The sequence below is a fragment of the Cryptotermes secundus genome, unplaced genomic scaffold (genome assembly GCF_002891405.2).
Source record: "Cryptotermes secundus unplaced genomic scaffold, Csec_1.0 scaffold418, whole genome shotgun sequence".
Taxonomy (NCBI): domain Eukaryota; kingdom Metazoa; phylum Arthropoda; class Insecta; order Blattodea; family Kalotermitidae; genus Cryptotermes; species Cryptotermes secundus.
In genome coordinates this window covers 69941-86281 of record NW_019727399.1, presented here as the reverse complement: position 1 = coordinate 86281, position 16341 = coordinate 69941, and the positions used below count along the sequence as shown (strand labels likewise).

General features: G+C 38.8%; 2 protein-coding genes across 3 annotated transcripts in view; one reads left to right on the top strand and one right to left on the bottom strand.

The window, feature by feature from the left end:
* The window catches only part of LOC111864676 (calcium-binding protein E63-1), a 72488-nt gene extending 68207 nt beyond the window's left edge, over positions 1-4281 (bottom strand). The window contains exon 1 of the mRNA XM_023852094.2: positions 4073-4281. The gene's annotated coding sequence lies outside the window, so the exon portion shown is untranslated. The remainder of the gene's footprint in view (positions 1-4072) is intronic.
* Positions 4282-7698: 3417 nt separating this feature from the next.
* LOC111864675 (mitochondrial import receptor subunit TOM22 homolog) lies at positions 7699-11763 on the top strand. 2 transcript variants are annotated; one of them, XM_023852092.2, is made up of 5 exons: positions 7699-7758; positions 7859-7977; positions 8742-8853; positions 10365-10492; positions 11057-11763. In XM_023852092.2, exons 2-5 carry the CDS (start codon positions 7942-7944, stop codon positions 11120-11122), a joined length of 342 nt encoding a protein of 113 aa, XP_023707860.1. In that variant the 5' UTR covers positions 7699-7758; positions 7859-7941; the 3' UTR covers positions 11123-11763. The 2 variants fall into 2 exon arrangements, with proteins under 2 accessions (XP_023707860.1, XP_023707859.1); XM_023852091.2 differs by lacking the exon at positions 7699-7758 and having other exon boundaries at positions 7765-7977.
* The last annotated feature ends 4578 nt before the right edge of the window (positions 11764-16341 follow it).

Sequence of the window (16341 nt, the reverse complement as noted above, 5' to 3'; positions counted from 1 at the left end):
GGGGGGGGGGGAAGGCACTGCCTGAAAATTTGCTTACAGACTTGTGTTTAAGTCGTACTTGTCACTCTAGAGTTGTCGGGTCTCTCTGTTGGAACATAGATGCCGCCACATTTAATAATTTTAATTTTTATGCCAATATTTTACATATGCGTTTCTTTTTTAATTTTTTTTTTAACTTCAGGGGAGGACATGGCATGTTTGGCTTGCTCTCTCCCCGTCGCTTTTGCTGGCTCCCCAAACGTGTACTCATTTCTGTTAATGTGCTAAAAAACATGGGGACCAGCCAAGAGCTTTGGAAACTTGGAAACACAAAGAAAGCAGTTGAGAGCTCTGTTCACCGTGGTTCGTGTTGCAGATTTGCGCTGTTTATTATCTAGGTGGGATTTTTTTAATGCTAGTGGGGTGGGACTAAGTGCCTTGTACTGCGACCACTTCTGGCCTATTGTACCAGCCCCAGATGATAGGTGAGGGTGAATGTGGAGCAGTTGGTGGAATGAAGATTGGCAGGGGAACCGAAGTACTCGAAGAAAACCTGCCCCAGCGTCACTTTGTCCACCACAAATCCCATTTGACCAGACCCGGGATCGAACCCGGGCCGCCGCGGTGGGAAGCCAGCGACTAACCGCTTAATTACGGCGCGGCCCTATCTAAGTGGGTTAGTCAGGAAGAGGTTCTGAACTTAATCGTAACACTGGTTCGTAAATATGAATTGCTCGTCCCTGCTCCTCGAATGTAATTTTAATTTCTCATACTCTGTCTGGGGAAGCCGGAATAGCGTAGTCGGTATAGCGACTGGCTACGGGCTGGACGACCGAGGGGTCGGAGTTCGAGTCCTGGTAGGGTCAAGAATTTTATCTTCTCCACGTCGTCCAGATCGGCTCTGGGGTCCATCTAACCTCCTATCCAATGGGTACCGGGGGCTCTTTCTCCGGGGATAAAGCGGCAGGGGCGTGAAGCTGACCTCTCACCTCCAACTAGTGCTGAGGTCAAGAAAATGTGGACCTATACGTCCACTCCCCCACACGTCTTCATGGCGTAGTGCTTAATTAGTTCTACTCTGTCTGAAGCAGCATGCCTTCAGCAAGTAAGAGAACGGAAGTGCGTTGCGTGAGATCTCCGCTATCCCAGCGAATTTTGCGTATAGAATTGGTGACTTTCTGATGATGATGTGACCATCAACTTCACTGTCTGAGTAAGACAGAGATGCTTTATACAGTGTATACAGTTATTCGCGATGTACTGAATCTGGGAAAGGCATTCGTGCGAGAGGTCAGCTTTGTGCGGGTCCACAAGGATTGTGAAGGAAAACAAGACGAGACTGTCCTTCCGTGTTGCAGGCTCACTTCTATTGGTCGTATTCTTCTGAAAGGAAGAAAACGCAGTCTCATGCCCTCGTGCGTGAGCAGGATCTGCACAGAAGTGTCACGTTTTACTGTGAAAAATTTCTTACAGACTCCTACTTATGCCGTTTAAGAGTGATTTTACTGATCGACCTACAATGTTCAGGTTAAAGATTATTTTTTAAATAAGTTTTCATATGGTATATGTTCCTCGTCTCCAATTTTGATTTTTTTTTCTTCAAAATCGTAGGAACCGGGAGCAAATGTGTGGCTTGCATCTACCCTCTCTGCCGGCGCCCATGACAGACGTTTTTACTGTGAATACTGACACATTTCAGAGATCCGATACCTTAACATTTTACGTGGAAGGTTCCTTACATGCTATTTGTCGTATTTACATATTTAATACTTCAAAGAGCAATCGCAATTGCATACTCGTACACTGCCTGCTTCAACATAATTGTATGTATTCTGCCTAGTAGTATATTTATATGTTCCGTATGGTTCTCACAATAAACAGCGCTTGTCTCCCTAAACAGCATTAACCGATTGGGCTTTGTAGTGGTGACGTAATGTGTTTCCTGTGAGGTACGGACTCAGCTCTGCATTCTGCCCACTCAGCGTGTTTGTGTGTTCCGTGTGGTTCTCACAATAAACAGCTGCTGTTTCCCGAAACAGCATTAACCGGTTGGGCTTTGTAGCGGTGACATATTGTGTTCCCTGTAAGGTACAAACTGAATTCTACCCACACAGTGTATTTGTGTTCCGTATGGTTCTCACAATAAACAGCGATTATTTCCCTAAACAGCATTAACCGGTTGGGCTTTGTAGCTGAGACGTAATGTGTTTCCTGTGAGGTACGGACTGAACTCTGCATTTTGCCCACACAGTGTATGTATGTGTTCCATATTGTTCTCACAGTAAACAGCGATTATTTCCCGAAACAATATTAACCGTCTGGGCATTGTATTGGACACGCGGTGTCTTTAGGTTTGGATAACAACAGAATGTTTAAATATTTACATGAAACTGATGCTTCAAAGGGAAAGATATATTTTCCTTGTTATGACAACGATGTTTCGATTTTAAGTAAGTACAGACAAATGAAAGTTATCAAGTTTAACGTAGAGATTTATCGACTCTGGGACCTAACTTCTTGTTCTGCTACACCGAGTTTACAGCAAAAGCGTCTTAGATTTTTGCGTTTTTAAATTATACACAACATGAATGCCGTGTAAATAGGATCTTACATCTAAATAGAAATGTTCGGTACAACTTTCTATATAAAAGCATTAACGAATTTTTTGAATTGTTGGAATTTAATCAGCTTTAATTATGTACATTTACACGGTGTGCCCAGGATACATTAGGACCTTTTTTTTTTTGCCCTGCAATGCCATCTGTTGGCGAGTTGTGGCGTTAAGATTCTTGAAGTTTCCGCTGTGGCTGTCTGTGATTTCAAAGAGCAAGTAGGAATCGCTGCATCATGTGTTCTGACCTTGAATGTAACAGTACTGTTCTGACGCTCGTCAGAAAATGGCGGTTGGACAGAGAGCCAACATCAAATTCTGTTTGAAGTTAGGCAAAACAGCCGGAGAAGCGTACGAAATGATGAAAAGTGTGTAGGGTAGTCATTTACTTGAGTCGCTCGAACATTTTTCGATGGTATGCTGTATTTCGTGACGGCAGGGAGGACATTGAAAACGCTCCGAGTGAATCAAAGCCGAGAACAAGTCATACTGAAGAAAATGTGAGAAAAGTGACAGAAATCCTTGCATCAGACAGATGTGTTTCTGCAAGACTCATCGAGGAGCTTTTGGGAATACCAAAAAGTACTGTGCATCTAATTTTTGACCGAGGATTTGGGAAAACGGAAGGTCTGTGCGCGGTTTGTACCGCACGCGCTGTCAGGCGATGAAAAACATGCCAGAGTGGAACACTGCAGAGACATGTTACGGTCGGCCCGAAGTGATACAAAATTGACAAAATAGATTGTTACCGGTGACGAGACATGGTCTTTTCAATATGAGCATCTCACAAAGCGGCAGAGTGCAACGTGGTTGAGCCCAAAGAAGCCAGCCGAAACCAAAGAAAGTGCGCATGCAAAAGAGTCGAGTAAAGACACTACTAACCGTTTTCTTCGATTCCAAAGGAATCGTTCACTAGGAAATTCTGCCAGAATGTCAAACAGTGAATTCTGATTATTATTTTGGTGTCCTCAATCGTTTGTGGCGAGAATTCTTCGAATTCGACCTGAATATCGAGAGCAAGTTTCCTGGTCACCCCTCCACGACAATGCCCCACCCCACAAATCGAAGATCGTGCGCGATTTTTTGTCCAGAAAAGGGATCACAGTCCTTGATCATCCTCGTATTCGCCAGATTTGCCCCAGCATATTTGTGGTTGTTCCATAAAGTTAAGTTGGCGATGAAATGAGCCCGTCACGACTCCATCCAGGACATCCAAAGGGAATGTACCGCAGTTTTAAATGTGATTCCACAAAAGGAGTAGGGTGAGTGTTTTCGAAAACATTTCAATCTATTCCAGCTATGTATTAATTCAGAAGGAGACTATTTTGAATAAAGAGGGTGAAATTTTGAAAATAATGCAGGTCTTGTATTTTTAATTAACACAGTACTAACAGAACCTGGACACACTGTGTACACGTATATGGCTTAACAATCTACTGTAATTAGTTCTGATCAGATTTCTTTTTTCTTCACACTACAAACCTATGTCAGCAGACACCCTTAATTGATCCGACGCTGTTAACACATTCCTGTTCTTTGAAGGCAAACAGTAATACCCAAATAAATATAATTGAACACTAAGATGTTTGTTCGTAACTTCGTAGTCCTGGTAGCATGACAGAGACGCGAATAGCGAACCGTCGCACTGAGTGTTCTCCAGGTTGTACTACTCAAGCTCAGATATCCCGTGAACTCTCAGCCTACGAGCGAGTGGAGGTTGTGGTTGGGCCCCCCAGCCATAAATAGCAGCCAGTGAAAATTTCGAAACAAGACGAAATGGGAGGGAAAAATATATATACCATTATCCTCTCCCGCCTTTCTCCAAACCATGTGCCTTAATAGAGCAAGTGTTACGACAGTAAGAGATGTGAAAGCAAGCGCATAAATATTTCTTTTGGAGACAACACAAATGTATGCTATTTTTATCTTCTTTGATGTCACCGATTCTAAACCGTTCTGTTCAGCCATACCAACTAGATTTTAATTACCACGTGGATTGTTAAGAAGACATAGTCGGAAGGGAAATTAGATTATCGTTGTTTCATAATATTTACATATTCATTTAAAGATAATGAAATTAAGAACGACAGTTCTATTCTCATTCAACACAATGAGGAGCTTCATAACTTGTACTCTTCTCCTAGTACAATTAGAATGACCAAGTCAAGGAGGATGAGGTGGGCAAGGCATGTAGCACGATTGGGGGAGACGAGGAATGCGTATAGGATATTGGTGGGAAAGTCTGAAGAAAAGAGACCACTGGGAAGACAAGGCATAGGTGGGTGGAAAATATTAAAATGGATCTTAGAGAAATAGGATGGGATGGTGTGGATTGGATTGATCTGGCTCAGGATAGGGACCAGTGGAAGGCTCTTGTGAACACGGTAATGAACCTTCGGGTCCTATAAAATGCTGAGAAATTCTTGAGTAGCTTCAGAATTGGCAGCTCCTCCAGAAGTGCTCAGCTCCATGAGTAAGTAAGTAAGTTCTATTCAACAGTGTTTCAGATTGCCTTCTAAATTACTTTACGATCTATAACTGCTTTTCATATAAACAAAGCAGGAGATCTATTATGCGACTTATTGAGAACGAGTAGTATTGCTATTATTGATTTTTTTAGATAACTGAATACTAACTAAATTTAATAATAAACTGCATGTATTACATGTTTATAATTTTATTTACTTTTGTCAGTGAACATGCATCATGTAGCCTAATAGAGTAAGAATGAAGATTTCCATAATTTCTGACACAGAATGAGGATTGTGGTTTTAAGATGAAATTATGTTCCGATGGCTGACCCTTACAGAAATTTCGGACAACCCCTATGCGTCATTCTGCTGCACTTACCCACATTTATATTTTGAAAAAAAAAAAAAGTATATACAGTATATGTATATATATAGTCCAGGCATGTCAAACTCAACTTGTACAGAGGGCCACCTCAACCCCATAAAAAATAATAGTCCAGGGCTGCACTTCAAAATAGAAATATACATTAGATTTTGATACAAGGAAATTTAATTCTATTTATTATTTAGGAATAATTTCAATATAATTACCTAATGTCACATATCTTACAGTTTTAAAAAGCAAGAGAATGCCATTTTTGACAAGTATAAAACAGCTTTTCAATACGTAAAAAGAGAGATTACACAAGAAATTGTGTTAGAAATAACAAAACATTGAATTTCCTGCAGCCTGCTAATTTATGTCTGCGTGAGACTTCTTGTCTTCCGGTCTGTTGGAAAATTGTCTTTACAAAAAATATTTCTACTAAAATTTCAATATTGATTTTAATATCAATTAGCTCTAAAAGTTGAGGGGCAGCACTTTGTGGCTATGGGGGCCGCATGATTGACACAGCTGGTCTAGTCAATTCTGATCCGGGCACGCTAACCTAGCGTTCTCTTAATACAACTCGCCCACCATCTGTTGGGATGTTTTGAAAGGCAGTGCTAAACTACACAGCACTGAAGAGATGGCGGTAAAAGCAGCCGTGATTGCAGTTTTGATATGTCGATAAACCGAAATCCCACGGATGAGTTATATGCTACTTCTAAGTGAGTATAATTAAATACTTTCCTAAGTTATAGTTGCTGAGAAGTTCATTGAGGTAGGCCTAGGCCCACTGGGGCTGTAGTGCCAAGGAAAAGAAAGAGTTATAGTTGGCTGTAGTAGCCTAATAACTATAACATCAAAACTAGGAAATATGTTGGAGAGATGAACATGGCAAGAGGAAGAAGAAGAAGAAGAAGAAGGAAAAAAAAGTTATAAATTTTGCATGAATATGTAGGAAATTAATCATTTTGATTCTCTAAAAGTCTTCAAGTGCTATCCAGGTATCGATTTTTGCAGTAGGTACCATACAAATTTCCTTTCAATGTGTATTTGTCACGGTCCCATATTTTTCTACTAGTCTAGAGCGTCTACCAAGTTCTGAGCAGTTATTCCCACTCCTGTTTATAAAATAAAAAATGAATTTCATACGGATTTAATGACGATCATTATATATTATAAGAGAGTTTCTTAAATCTTTTTAGCTTGGGTTCACGATTCATGCGTTGATTGCAACAAGAATATGGCAGTTCTGTAATATCTGTCATAAATAAGAACTGTAAAATTGTGTCTTTTCATTAGTTCTGCATTAAATTGATATATCACGATGTCCTACTCTTCATGATTTCTTTCAATGAAGTGCATAAAATGAATCCATAATTGGTGGTTGTGCTTTTCCTTCCTTCGAACATTTCATTTTCCAGATCACTTGCCAGATTGGATAAATTTCGTATTACGGCCGTCTGCGTTGAAAGTTGTCAGTTTCATTCTGGTCTATATTATTTAGTGCACGTACTTTATACGAAGCTAAAAAAAAAATCATAGATTTTTTCTTAAATCTTCATCATACAGTGGTATCATCAAAACCTAGCATAGAAGTTGGAGACTGTAACAGACTTGAGAACACTGGCCTGTGTGCGATAATGGTTTGTGAAGCGAAGTAACGATTTGTATAGGTCAATCGAGTCAGCAGTCCAAACTCCGTTTAGTCGCTCATACACATGGCAATATATTCTTGTGAGTCAAAGAAGCTGGACACAGTGAATAGGTATAATTTTCAGTCATAATTTCACGGAACAATAATAAAGAATGCATTTCCTTTTACTGCTGTTCATTCGAAGTGTAGGATTAATAAAGAATTAATTCAAAGGGGAAGCACAATAAATCATTGAAGGTCGCGGTGCGTGGGCCGGTTTCTATGGTTCACCCCTCATACTCATAATCTTCATTCCATCAAATTCTCCACAGATAAGAATATCTAATTAATTCTAAATTGTAATCAACTGTAAACAATTGTAACTATTGTAATTTTAATCTTACTCATATATTAAATTGTTAATATTCAGAATTAACTTGACTTGTCCCATATCATGTACAATGATCTCCAGTGACGAAATAAATCAATCAATCTATCAGATCGAATAACAGTTACATGACAAGCTCTTAACAGAACAAAAGATTCAAGAACATTGAATGCTAGTCGAAAGGAAAATGTTGCATGCTTTTGAACAGATCGTAACTGTATTTATGCTCCACATTACGTGTTCATTGTTCCCGCTAAACGTCAGTCTTGCGCAGAAAGCCCTTTTGCAGCCGTACGCTGAAATGAAGTAGGTCTGGTGGGTCTGGTGTGACGGAGAGTAGTTTCTGCTAGAAGGACTGGAGTTTTTGCTCTTAAATTCTTAAGTTTTCTAATTCTTATGGCTCCAGGTGACGATACTGACAGTGGACTGGAGTCTTTGTCAGCGAGCAATAAATCTTTGGCGACATCCAGCAGAAAAGACAGTAAAGATATGAAGTCGGAAGTTGAGGATGATATTGAAGACGAGGTAACCACAGATCACGGTATACACTGTGAGAACCTTGTCGAAATATAGTCTTAAAAGCACATAATGATATTATTTTGGATACGTTAGTTTTAACTTGTAACTATTCTGATTGTAATCCAGCATATTTTCCATGCAATTGAAGATAGGTTATGTTATCCTGAGTCGATGCCAGCAGCAGGTGTTCGGAATTTTCGCAAACTGTTTACGCTTTGTTATTTTCACCATATAGAACTATTTGTAAGCCAGATTAATTGTTCATATTGGTATTCGTTACAGGATTGAGTACCTTACAAATGTCAGTAGCACATGTGCTTGTGCGCATGGATTTGTAAATCAGACAATTGCTTATGTATTTTTATTTATGGGTTAATTAACAACACTGTCACGAGTGTCTTTCGGTTAGATGATACCAGATGAATTGGAAAGGATGTGGAAGGAAGTACTGGTTTAATTTAAGGTACTATTCTGGCATTAGCCTGGAGGGGCTGAGGAAAATAATGAAGAGCTCTGTCAGGAGAGTCAGTGCTCTGGATGAGATTCGAACAGGGTAGCTCCGGAATGCAAGCTAAAAGGGTTTGCTGCTTATGGCAACCTGCTCACTGAATTGTTATACTTTGTTATGTTTAAAATTGTGTCAAGACTGATTGACTGGTTTGTTTGATAATGCAATGCAGAAACTTAATGTGTTTTATTTTAAGTGTGTTTAGATAACTTGGTAGGGAAATGTTATGAGTACTAATGTTTGCTTCCTATTTGTTTTTCAGGACTTAGATGAAACCCTATCTGAGAGACTTTGGGGGCTTACTGAGATGTTTCCAGAAGGAGTTCGTAATATAACTTCTGCTGTTGTGTCTAGCACTTGTACCGGAATTAAAGGTTATTTCAGATTTCAGTCCCAGTAGTTAATAATGCTTTTCTAAGCAGTAGTTTTGTAATGCTCTGTATTTGTCCTAAAGAAAGACTTAGCAGAGCTTTGATTTAAGGTTCTCACAGTGGTGATTATGAAGAGTGCTATATTCTTTAATGAGATGCCATGCAGTGCAGTAGAATGTCACCAATGTTTTGAAGGCACATACATACATACATACATACATACATACATACATACATACACACACACACACATTTCATCTTGTAAGTCCAAAACAAATCGACATGAAGGTCGTCATATCAAAAAAACAAATACAGAAAATTTAAACAAAAACACAGATAACAGAGTAATTAATAGTAATTGTTTATGTTATGCTCCACATGCTCAGAAACTGTATAAAAGGAATTATTCGTAAGATATAAAGAATGTATTGCTTCCATGTAAAAAGGTAAAATTCTCTCTATGCCTTACTAATTAAGCACTACACCATGAAGGCGTATGGGCCAGTGAATGTATAGACCCACGTTTTCTTGACCTTGGCAGTTGTTTGAGGTGAATGGTCAGCTTCACGCTCTGGCCGCTTTACCCCCTATGGAAAGATCCCCTAGTATGCCCTGAATATGAGGCTGGGTAGGCTGCAGAACCAGTGTGGAGAAGAGAAAATTCTTGCCCCTACTGGGACTTGAACTCTGACCTCTCAGCTGTCCATCCCTTAACCAGTCACTATACTTATCGCGCTATCCTGGCTCCTGTTACCACCATGTTCAGGGTCAAAGAGTAAACCAAGCAAGTAACCGGCAAGAAGCAGGCAGCAAGTAGAGTACCACTGATGATGGGAGCTGTACAAGTTGTTCCTTGTAAATGTCAGAGGAAGATAGTACTCAACATTTTGTATGACCACTCTTGCTTCCATCATCAGGATGAAAGGTGGAAGCTGTATGTTCCTCAGAAATGTTTGTACATGTCTACTGCAGGACATACGAGTAGTGTAACATCCAATAAAACAGTAATCCTAATAAATGTCCTAATACTGTGACATGTCCTCCAGGGCCTTCTTTTGAATTGTTGTAGCCAGGACTGTTAATTTCAGATTCTGAATAATTTTTTCTGCAAAGAATCCAGCTACCAATAAAATTACTAATCAGGATTACTGGGTTTCCTGGACTTTGTTCTGGTGTTCTAAAAAACTAGAGAATGCGTCTTTTCAGAAAGAGCTAACCTCAATCACTGGACGAGTGATTGAGGTTAACTCTCTCTAAAGGACCCATCAGAGTAGGTGTCTCCTCCCTCGCCTGAGAACGGAAATAGATGCAGTTTCTGAAATGTTGTGTTTAGTTTTTAGAGTGCCAGACAGTGTACGAAGTTCAAGAAACCCAGTAATTCTGAGTGATATTCACCATTGTCAGAACCCTTTAGAAAATTATTAATATGTGGATAAGTTACCTGTAATTACAGTAGCATGCATAATATTTTGCATTCCTACATTTTTCTTAAAAGGAGCTTTTCTTTCACGTAGGGTTCTACGGTCTTAGTCGAATAATAGCATGGTGTTTCTTCAGTTCATCAGCCATCCTCTTTGCACCATTAATCTTTGAAATGGAGCGAGCTCAGGTAGAAGAAATGCAACGTAGCCAGCAAAAACAGGTAAATACCCAACATATTCATTTTATAATGAATTATATTATTTTGAAGCCTTGGTATGGTAATGGAGGAGGAACTCTCAGCACAGAGTATTTAGAGAAAATTTGTATTGTATGTGTATGATGACTGGGGAGGGTTTTGTTGCATTTGACACCATTCAGTGTTATATGCAGCTATGTATGAATGATTACAGGGGAAGATAACAAAATGTTTATATGTGCAAAGAAAGAGAAGTTAGGTGCTTTTAATGAAGTCCACTTTCTAAACAAGTTTTCCTGAAATCATTTCACCAGAGTAGGTGCACCATATTGTCTTTCTACCAAGTGTAGTATGTTAGTGTAAACATATGTGTCTTTCCAGAACTTTTTAAATTATCAAACTTAGATATTTTTGACAAAATTTGTTTTTCTAGGTGAAAAATGTTGCATTCTTAGTAAATTTTATGCCCCAAATTTAGTACTGATGTTCATATTTGCAACAACTTACCACTGAAATTTTCAAATGTTTTATGTTGGTATGAGTGTAATTATGGTACATAGGTCTTGACTTTCAATTTTTCAATTTCAGGTGCTTCTGGGGCCAAGTAGTGCCATGTCAGGTGGTATGGGACTCATGCCCCCCATACACCGATAAGATTTGCGAAGAGGAGTTCGAGATCAGTATATTAGACAGCCATGGTAATCTCATTAATGCGTACAGGAACCAACCCACATCAGTCATGACAAAACTTGTTGAAGAGCTGGCACCAGCATAACATTTTATTCAAATATTAGTGTAACTGAATTGCATTAAAATTAATATAATGAAATGGAATGCATTTAAAATTCATTGTCCTCATGGAAATAATAGATATATTGTGGCACAGCTTAACATAATGTAATTATGTGAAGTGTCCATGTCAGCACTCATTGTCAGATTATCCAGTTGGAACTGTCATCAGAAGCAAAGTAGTACGACTTATATGTCTTTATAAATAATAGGGGGACTGAGGTTTCAAGCCACACAGTGTGATGTTTGTTTCAAAGTTGTGACGTGTTGTTGACTTTGGTTCAGTGGAAATCATTGTGGGCCTGGTAAAAAATTTGCAGTGAAAGAAATGTATAACAAGAAATTGTGTTTGAGAAATTGCATGGGAGGTCAAGAAGTGTTCACATCCTGTTGCACTTTTTATTTCTTAGTATGTTTTAAAATGTCGCAAATATATACATGTGTGTGTCTCTTTCACCCATGTTTTGTTACCAGTTGAAAGAATAAAATGATGAGATGAAGTTTTAGAGACTTAACTGTGTTTGGGAAGGAAAATAATCACAGGTTCGTATTGGTATAATGACACTTTTGTTCTGGAGTGAACTATGTAAAGGCTTGCTGTAAAGGAAGCAAGAAAGTTTAGCAAATCAAAAGTGGTGAATATCATGTCACATTCCATGACAGTTTTCTTTTCCTCCACCATATGTTTTTCATGTACTGAGTGTTTAATTGAGAACCATGTAATGTACGTGGCAGTTACATGGCTTAATTAATCACCATGCCATTTAGAGAGCAATGACAATGTCTTACTGTTGTTGACACTAATTCAATGGGGGTATTTCCTGACTTCCGCAAAAATTGCATTCACAACAGTATTTGAATAATGAAAAATTTGAAGAAAGCGGTCTTCTGGGATGTGGCGCTGCTTGCAGATTTTCTTTTTTCATCTACCCTGAAGATGTAGGCGATACGTTCCTCCGAAACTTCGGTTAACACAATATCTACACGGCACCACATTCCAGAAGACTGCTTTCTTCATAGTTACCGCTGTGAAAACCTCAAATCTTACACAATGAAAAATTTTATTACTGATTTGGTTTAACTCCCATTAGTTTTAATTGAAGGGCACGTAATTCAATTAAATTTAAGTGCCATTCATTTTAGCCATCTACAGATTCAACTTCTGTGTTCCAAGCACAATAATTTCATTATTCTTGTGCCTTTACAAAAACAGTTTGGTAAATTATATTCTTTATGGTTTATTTCCTTACTTCAGAATTGCAGAAGTGGGGTTGAAATTGAATTGGTATGAAGTTGTGGGTATGTGAATTGTTCAAGTCAATATAATTTAAATATGTACTGTATGTACCAAGGCAAAATTTAAAAATTTGGTGCCAAGAACATCCTTTTTCCATTTCTATATCTAACGAATGAATGAAGCTAATTTTTCTATATTGTGTACCTTACTTAAAGCTGAAACTATGAATTATTAAGAAGGAAGGTGATTTATACTATTTGTCTTCACACTTGCATAAATCTGTGCTAATTCGAAATGGAAATCAAGTAGTCTGAAGCGCAACTTGCCATAGTTTGAGTACCAGCAGATGCAGGATAATTTTGACAGTCCAAAGTAATTTTAACTCCTTGACACTAATGTTAATTTTGTGAGAACTGCAGTGTATAAAGAAAAGGTTGTGTCTGATGTGGATAGAATGTGCAATGGTGAGTACAGGAATAGCTAAGAGAGAGAGAAAAAAGTAAAGCTATCCCTGTAACAGGCCGTGAATGCCCCTAGGGTTGTGAGACGTTGAGGGTCTCGCATTATCTAGACAGTCGGTTCAAAGATGGTGGCAAGGTTGTCAGCCTTACTCGCTGGCCGTGCTTTGCTCCCCAGGAAAATTATTTAATTAATTCCTGGTACTCATTTCTGTTAGAGGCTCAGTGAACCCCAGGGCCATAGTGCGGCTGGAAGGATTAGGTCAATTGAAAAAATACAGGAACAGCTAAGAGACTTGGAAAACTTATTCCATAGAATTTTCATACAAAGCATAATGAAGTAACCCAAGATCAGGAACATCTGTGAAAATCAACAGTGTATAGTTGAAAATTTATCGAGTGAAATGTAAAATGTCATAAAGAAAAATCACAAACTGTTTGATGGTAATACAGGTTTGGTGTAGAAGTAAATACATAGAATGCCATATATGTTCGTGTCTCACATCACAACATGGGGAAAATCATAATTTATAGATAGCTAAAAAATATATATTGGGTTTGAGACTCTCATGTTGATGTCTTGAATAGTACTGTCTAGTGAGGTATGGCTGTATAGTTGAACAGAATATTGCTAACATCTCAGATGAATGTATTGCCTCCAAGTCAAGCAAGCAGCAGTTGCTTATTACTTGACTGTGAAGATGACAGCATTCCTCTGAAATGTAAATAGGCTTCTACCACAGAACTCTCTTCGGGGATATAATGCCATGTACTCCGTTGAAAGTCAACCAATGTTTTGGAGGAACACAGTTCTCCATCTCTGGGGTCAAATAAGCCAAGCAAAATACCATCATGAAAGTAGGTGGCAAACAGAGCTTGCAAAGCAGAGGTGATATGTTTCTTCAAAACACCAGCTGAATTTCAACAGAGTACACAGTGTTATATTCCAGAAGATATTACTCTTCATAACCACGTCTGTGGGAACCTCAAGTCCTACAGACTTCTTCCACATTACACAGTGAACACATCCCAGAATATAGTACACTTCAACTAATAAGTCCTTTGAAAATGTGTCAGAATTAAAATATTGAAGGCATGTAGCACGAATGGGGGAGAAAAGGAATACATATAGGGTATTGGTGGGAAAGCCAGACGGAAAGAGACCACTGGGAAGAGCAAGGCGTAGGAGGGTGGACAGTATTAAAATGGATCTTAGAGAGATAGGATGGGATGGTATGGATTGGATTGATTTGGCTCAGGATATGGGCCAGTGGAGGGCTCTTGTGAACACGGTAATGAACCTTTGGGTTCCATAAAATGCTGAGAAATTCTTGAGTAGCTGCAGATTTGGCTTCTTCTCAAGAAGGTCTTGGCTCCATGAGTAAGTAAGTAAGGAACAACAATTAAAAGAGATCAAAATTACATTCATGAAGAAAGTAAGAGTGGATTAAGTTCCAAGAATACTTTTTACCATTTGGTTAAGAATCTTGTTGTTACATCTCCTATCTAAAAATCTAAGACAGTTTTGAAAAACTGTTATTTCATTTGTGTGTCACCATAATATTTGTCTCCTTTTCTCCTTTGTACACAGGAAGAAACTGGCGGGCAGAATGTTGAAGATTTTAAAGACATCCAAATGCAGTAAAATGGATAATGTTTTACAGATTTAAGGGGCTTGTGTCAAACATTATGAAAGCCAAAGTTGTGGTAGAAAACATCAGCGAATTCTCATTTTGGTGTGTGAATGGAGTACCTGAGATTTGCCAGTAAAAGTCCCTTATTTGTCTGTTAATTCTTATTTATTTCTTTTTTGGGGGAGGAAAGGATTATCTGGGCAATATGGCGTCAAATACTGGAATGAATTGGAAAGGATCTTGAAGGAAGCAATCATGACCCAATCAAGGTACTGTCCTGTCATTTGCCTGGAGGAATTGTAGGAAAACATTTTTGTGGATAGCTGGCCAAGATTTGAACCTAATACCTCCCAGATACAAGTGTTACTATTAGACTAGCCTGTTCAGTCGATCTTCTTGAGTATGAGGGGTGAGCCATAAAACTGGCCCTAGCACTGCAACCTTCAATGGTCTGTTGTGCTTCAGTTGACCTTCTTAATGATATACCTATAAAATAAAGATCTGAAAATCTTTAAACGACTGAAAACCAGTATTTTGGTGGTATATAGAACTTTACCTATAATTAAAACTCTCCAGGTCAGGACCATATAGTGTTAAAAACCTGTTTCATTAAAAGCATAAACTTCTCTGCAATGTCTAAATTTTGTTGTTGATGATAGTTGACATCTCAAAGTAGTATGCTAAATCAGAGGCATCAGGGGGATGTCAGAAATATGAAAAAAGGTGTAAACCCCATCCCAGAATTTTTAGTTCTGTTCTTCACTTCATCCTGTCCTAAGCTGGAATAGCTCAGTTGCTGAAGAGGCAATGGGCTGAATGACTGTTGTCAGCATGGTCAGAATTTTCCTCTGTGCCATAATGGCCAGACAAACACCCAGCCTCCCATCCAAATTGGTTACCAGGCATGTTTCCTCGCATTTATGTTCTCAGGTAAAACGCCTACTCTTTCGGGCCCACTTAATAGAGATAGTCGATATTTATGGCTTGTTGCCTGAAGAGGGAGGGAGAGTCCAATATCTGAAACGTTTTAAATAAAAATTAGGATGATGGATGGTGTTGAAAAGCGTCATTATATTCAGTTTCTAATTTGGTGCTTTCTGACACAGATGTTGGTACACCATGTAAAAAGGATAATCATTTTCAGAATGTGCATGGAAGGATAATTCCCTGTTTTGGTAGGTTGCATTATATTTTAATAGTCCTAAAATTCGAGTTTTCTTAATGCTCAGAAGGATTCACCTGTAAAGGCTACCAGTGAATGTAGAATCTTGGTTCATTCATTCATTTATTTTCACTTTATGGATCCAATCACCTCTCTATAGGGCTGGGTGTAAAACATGTCACACATTACAAATTCATGATGACTACACATCACATGTCCTTGGTCCAATAAAGTATGTAATCAGGCCTCACGCAGAAGCACAAGTTGTCAAGACAACACACACAGGCCATGGAAAGACCACTGTCACATTCGACTCTGAATAAAATCCCTCATATTTCCAAACATAACAACTCTATGCTGTGCAATTGCACACCTTGCCATTCCACATTGGCCAGCCATGTCATCAATACAGTTTCATTGTAACATATTTAATTCATAATAAACACAGACATCATACATACTGTTACATGTAAGCGGCCTCTGTAGTCTAGAGGTAACGTTCCCACCTCATGACTTGTAGTACGCGGGTTCAAATACCCAGCGGAGGTCGTCGAATTTTTAAGGGTGGAAAAATTCAGGGAACAAGTCCTCCG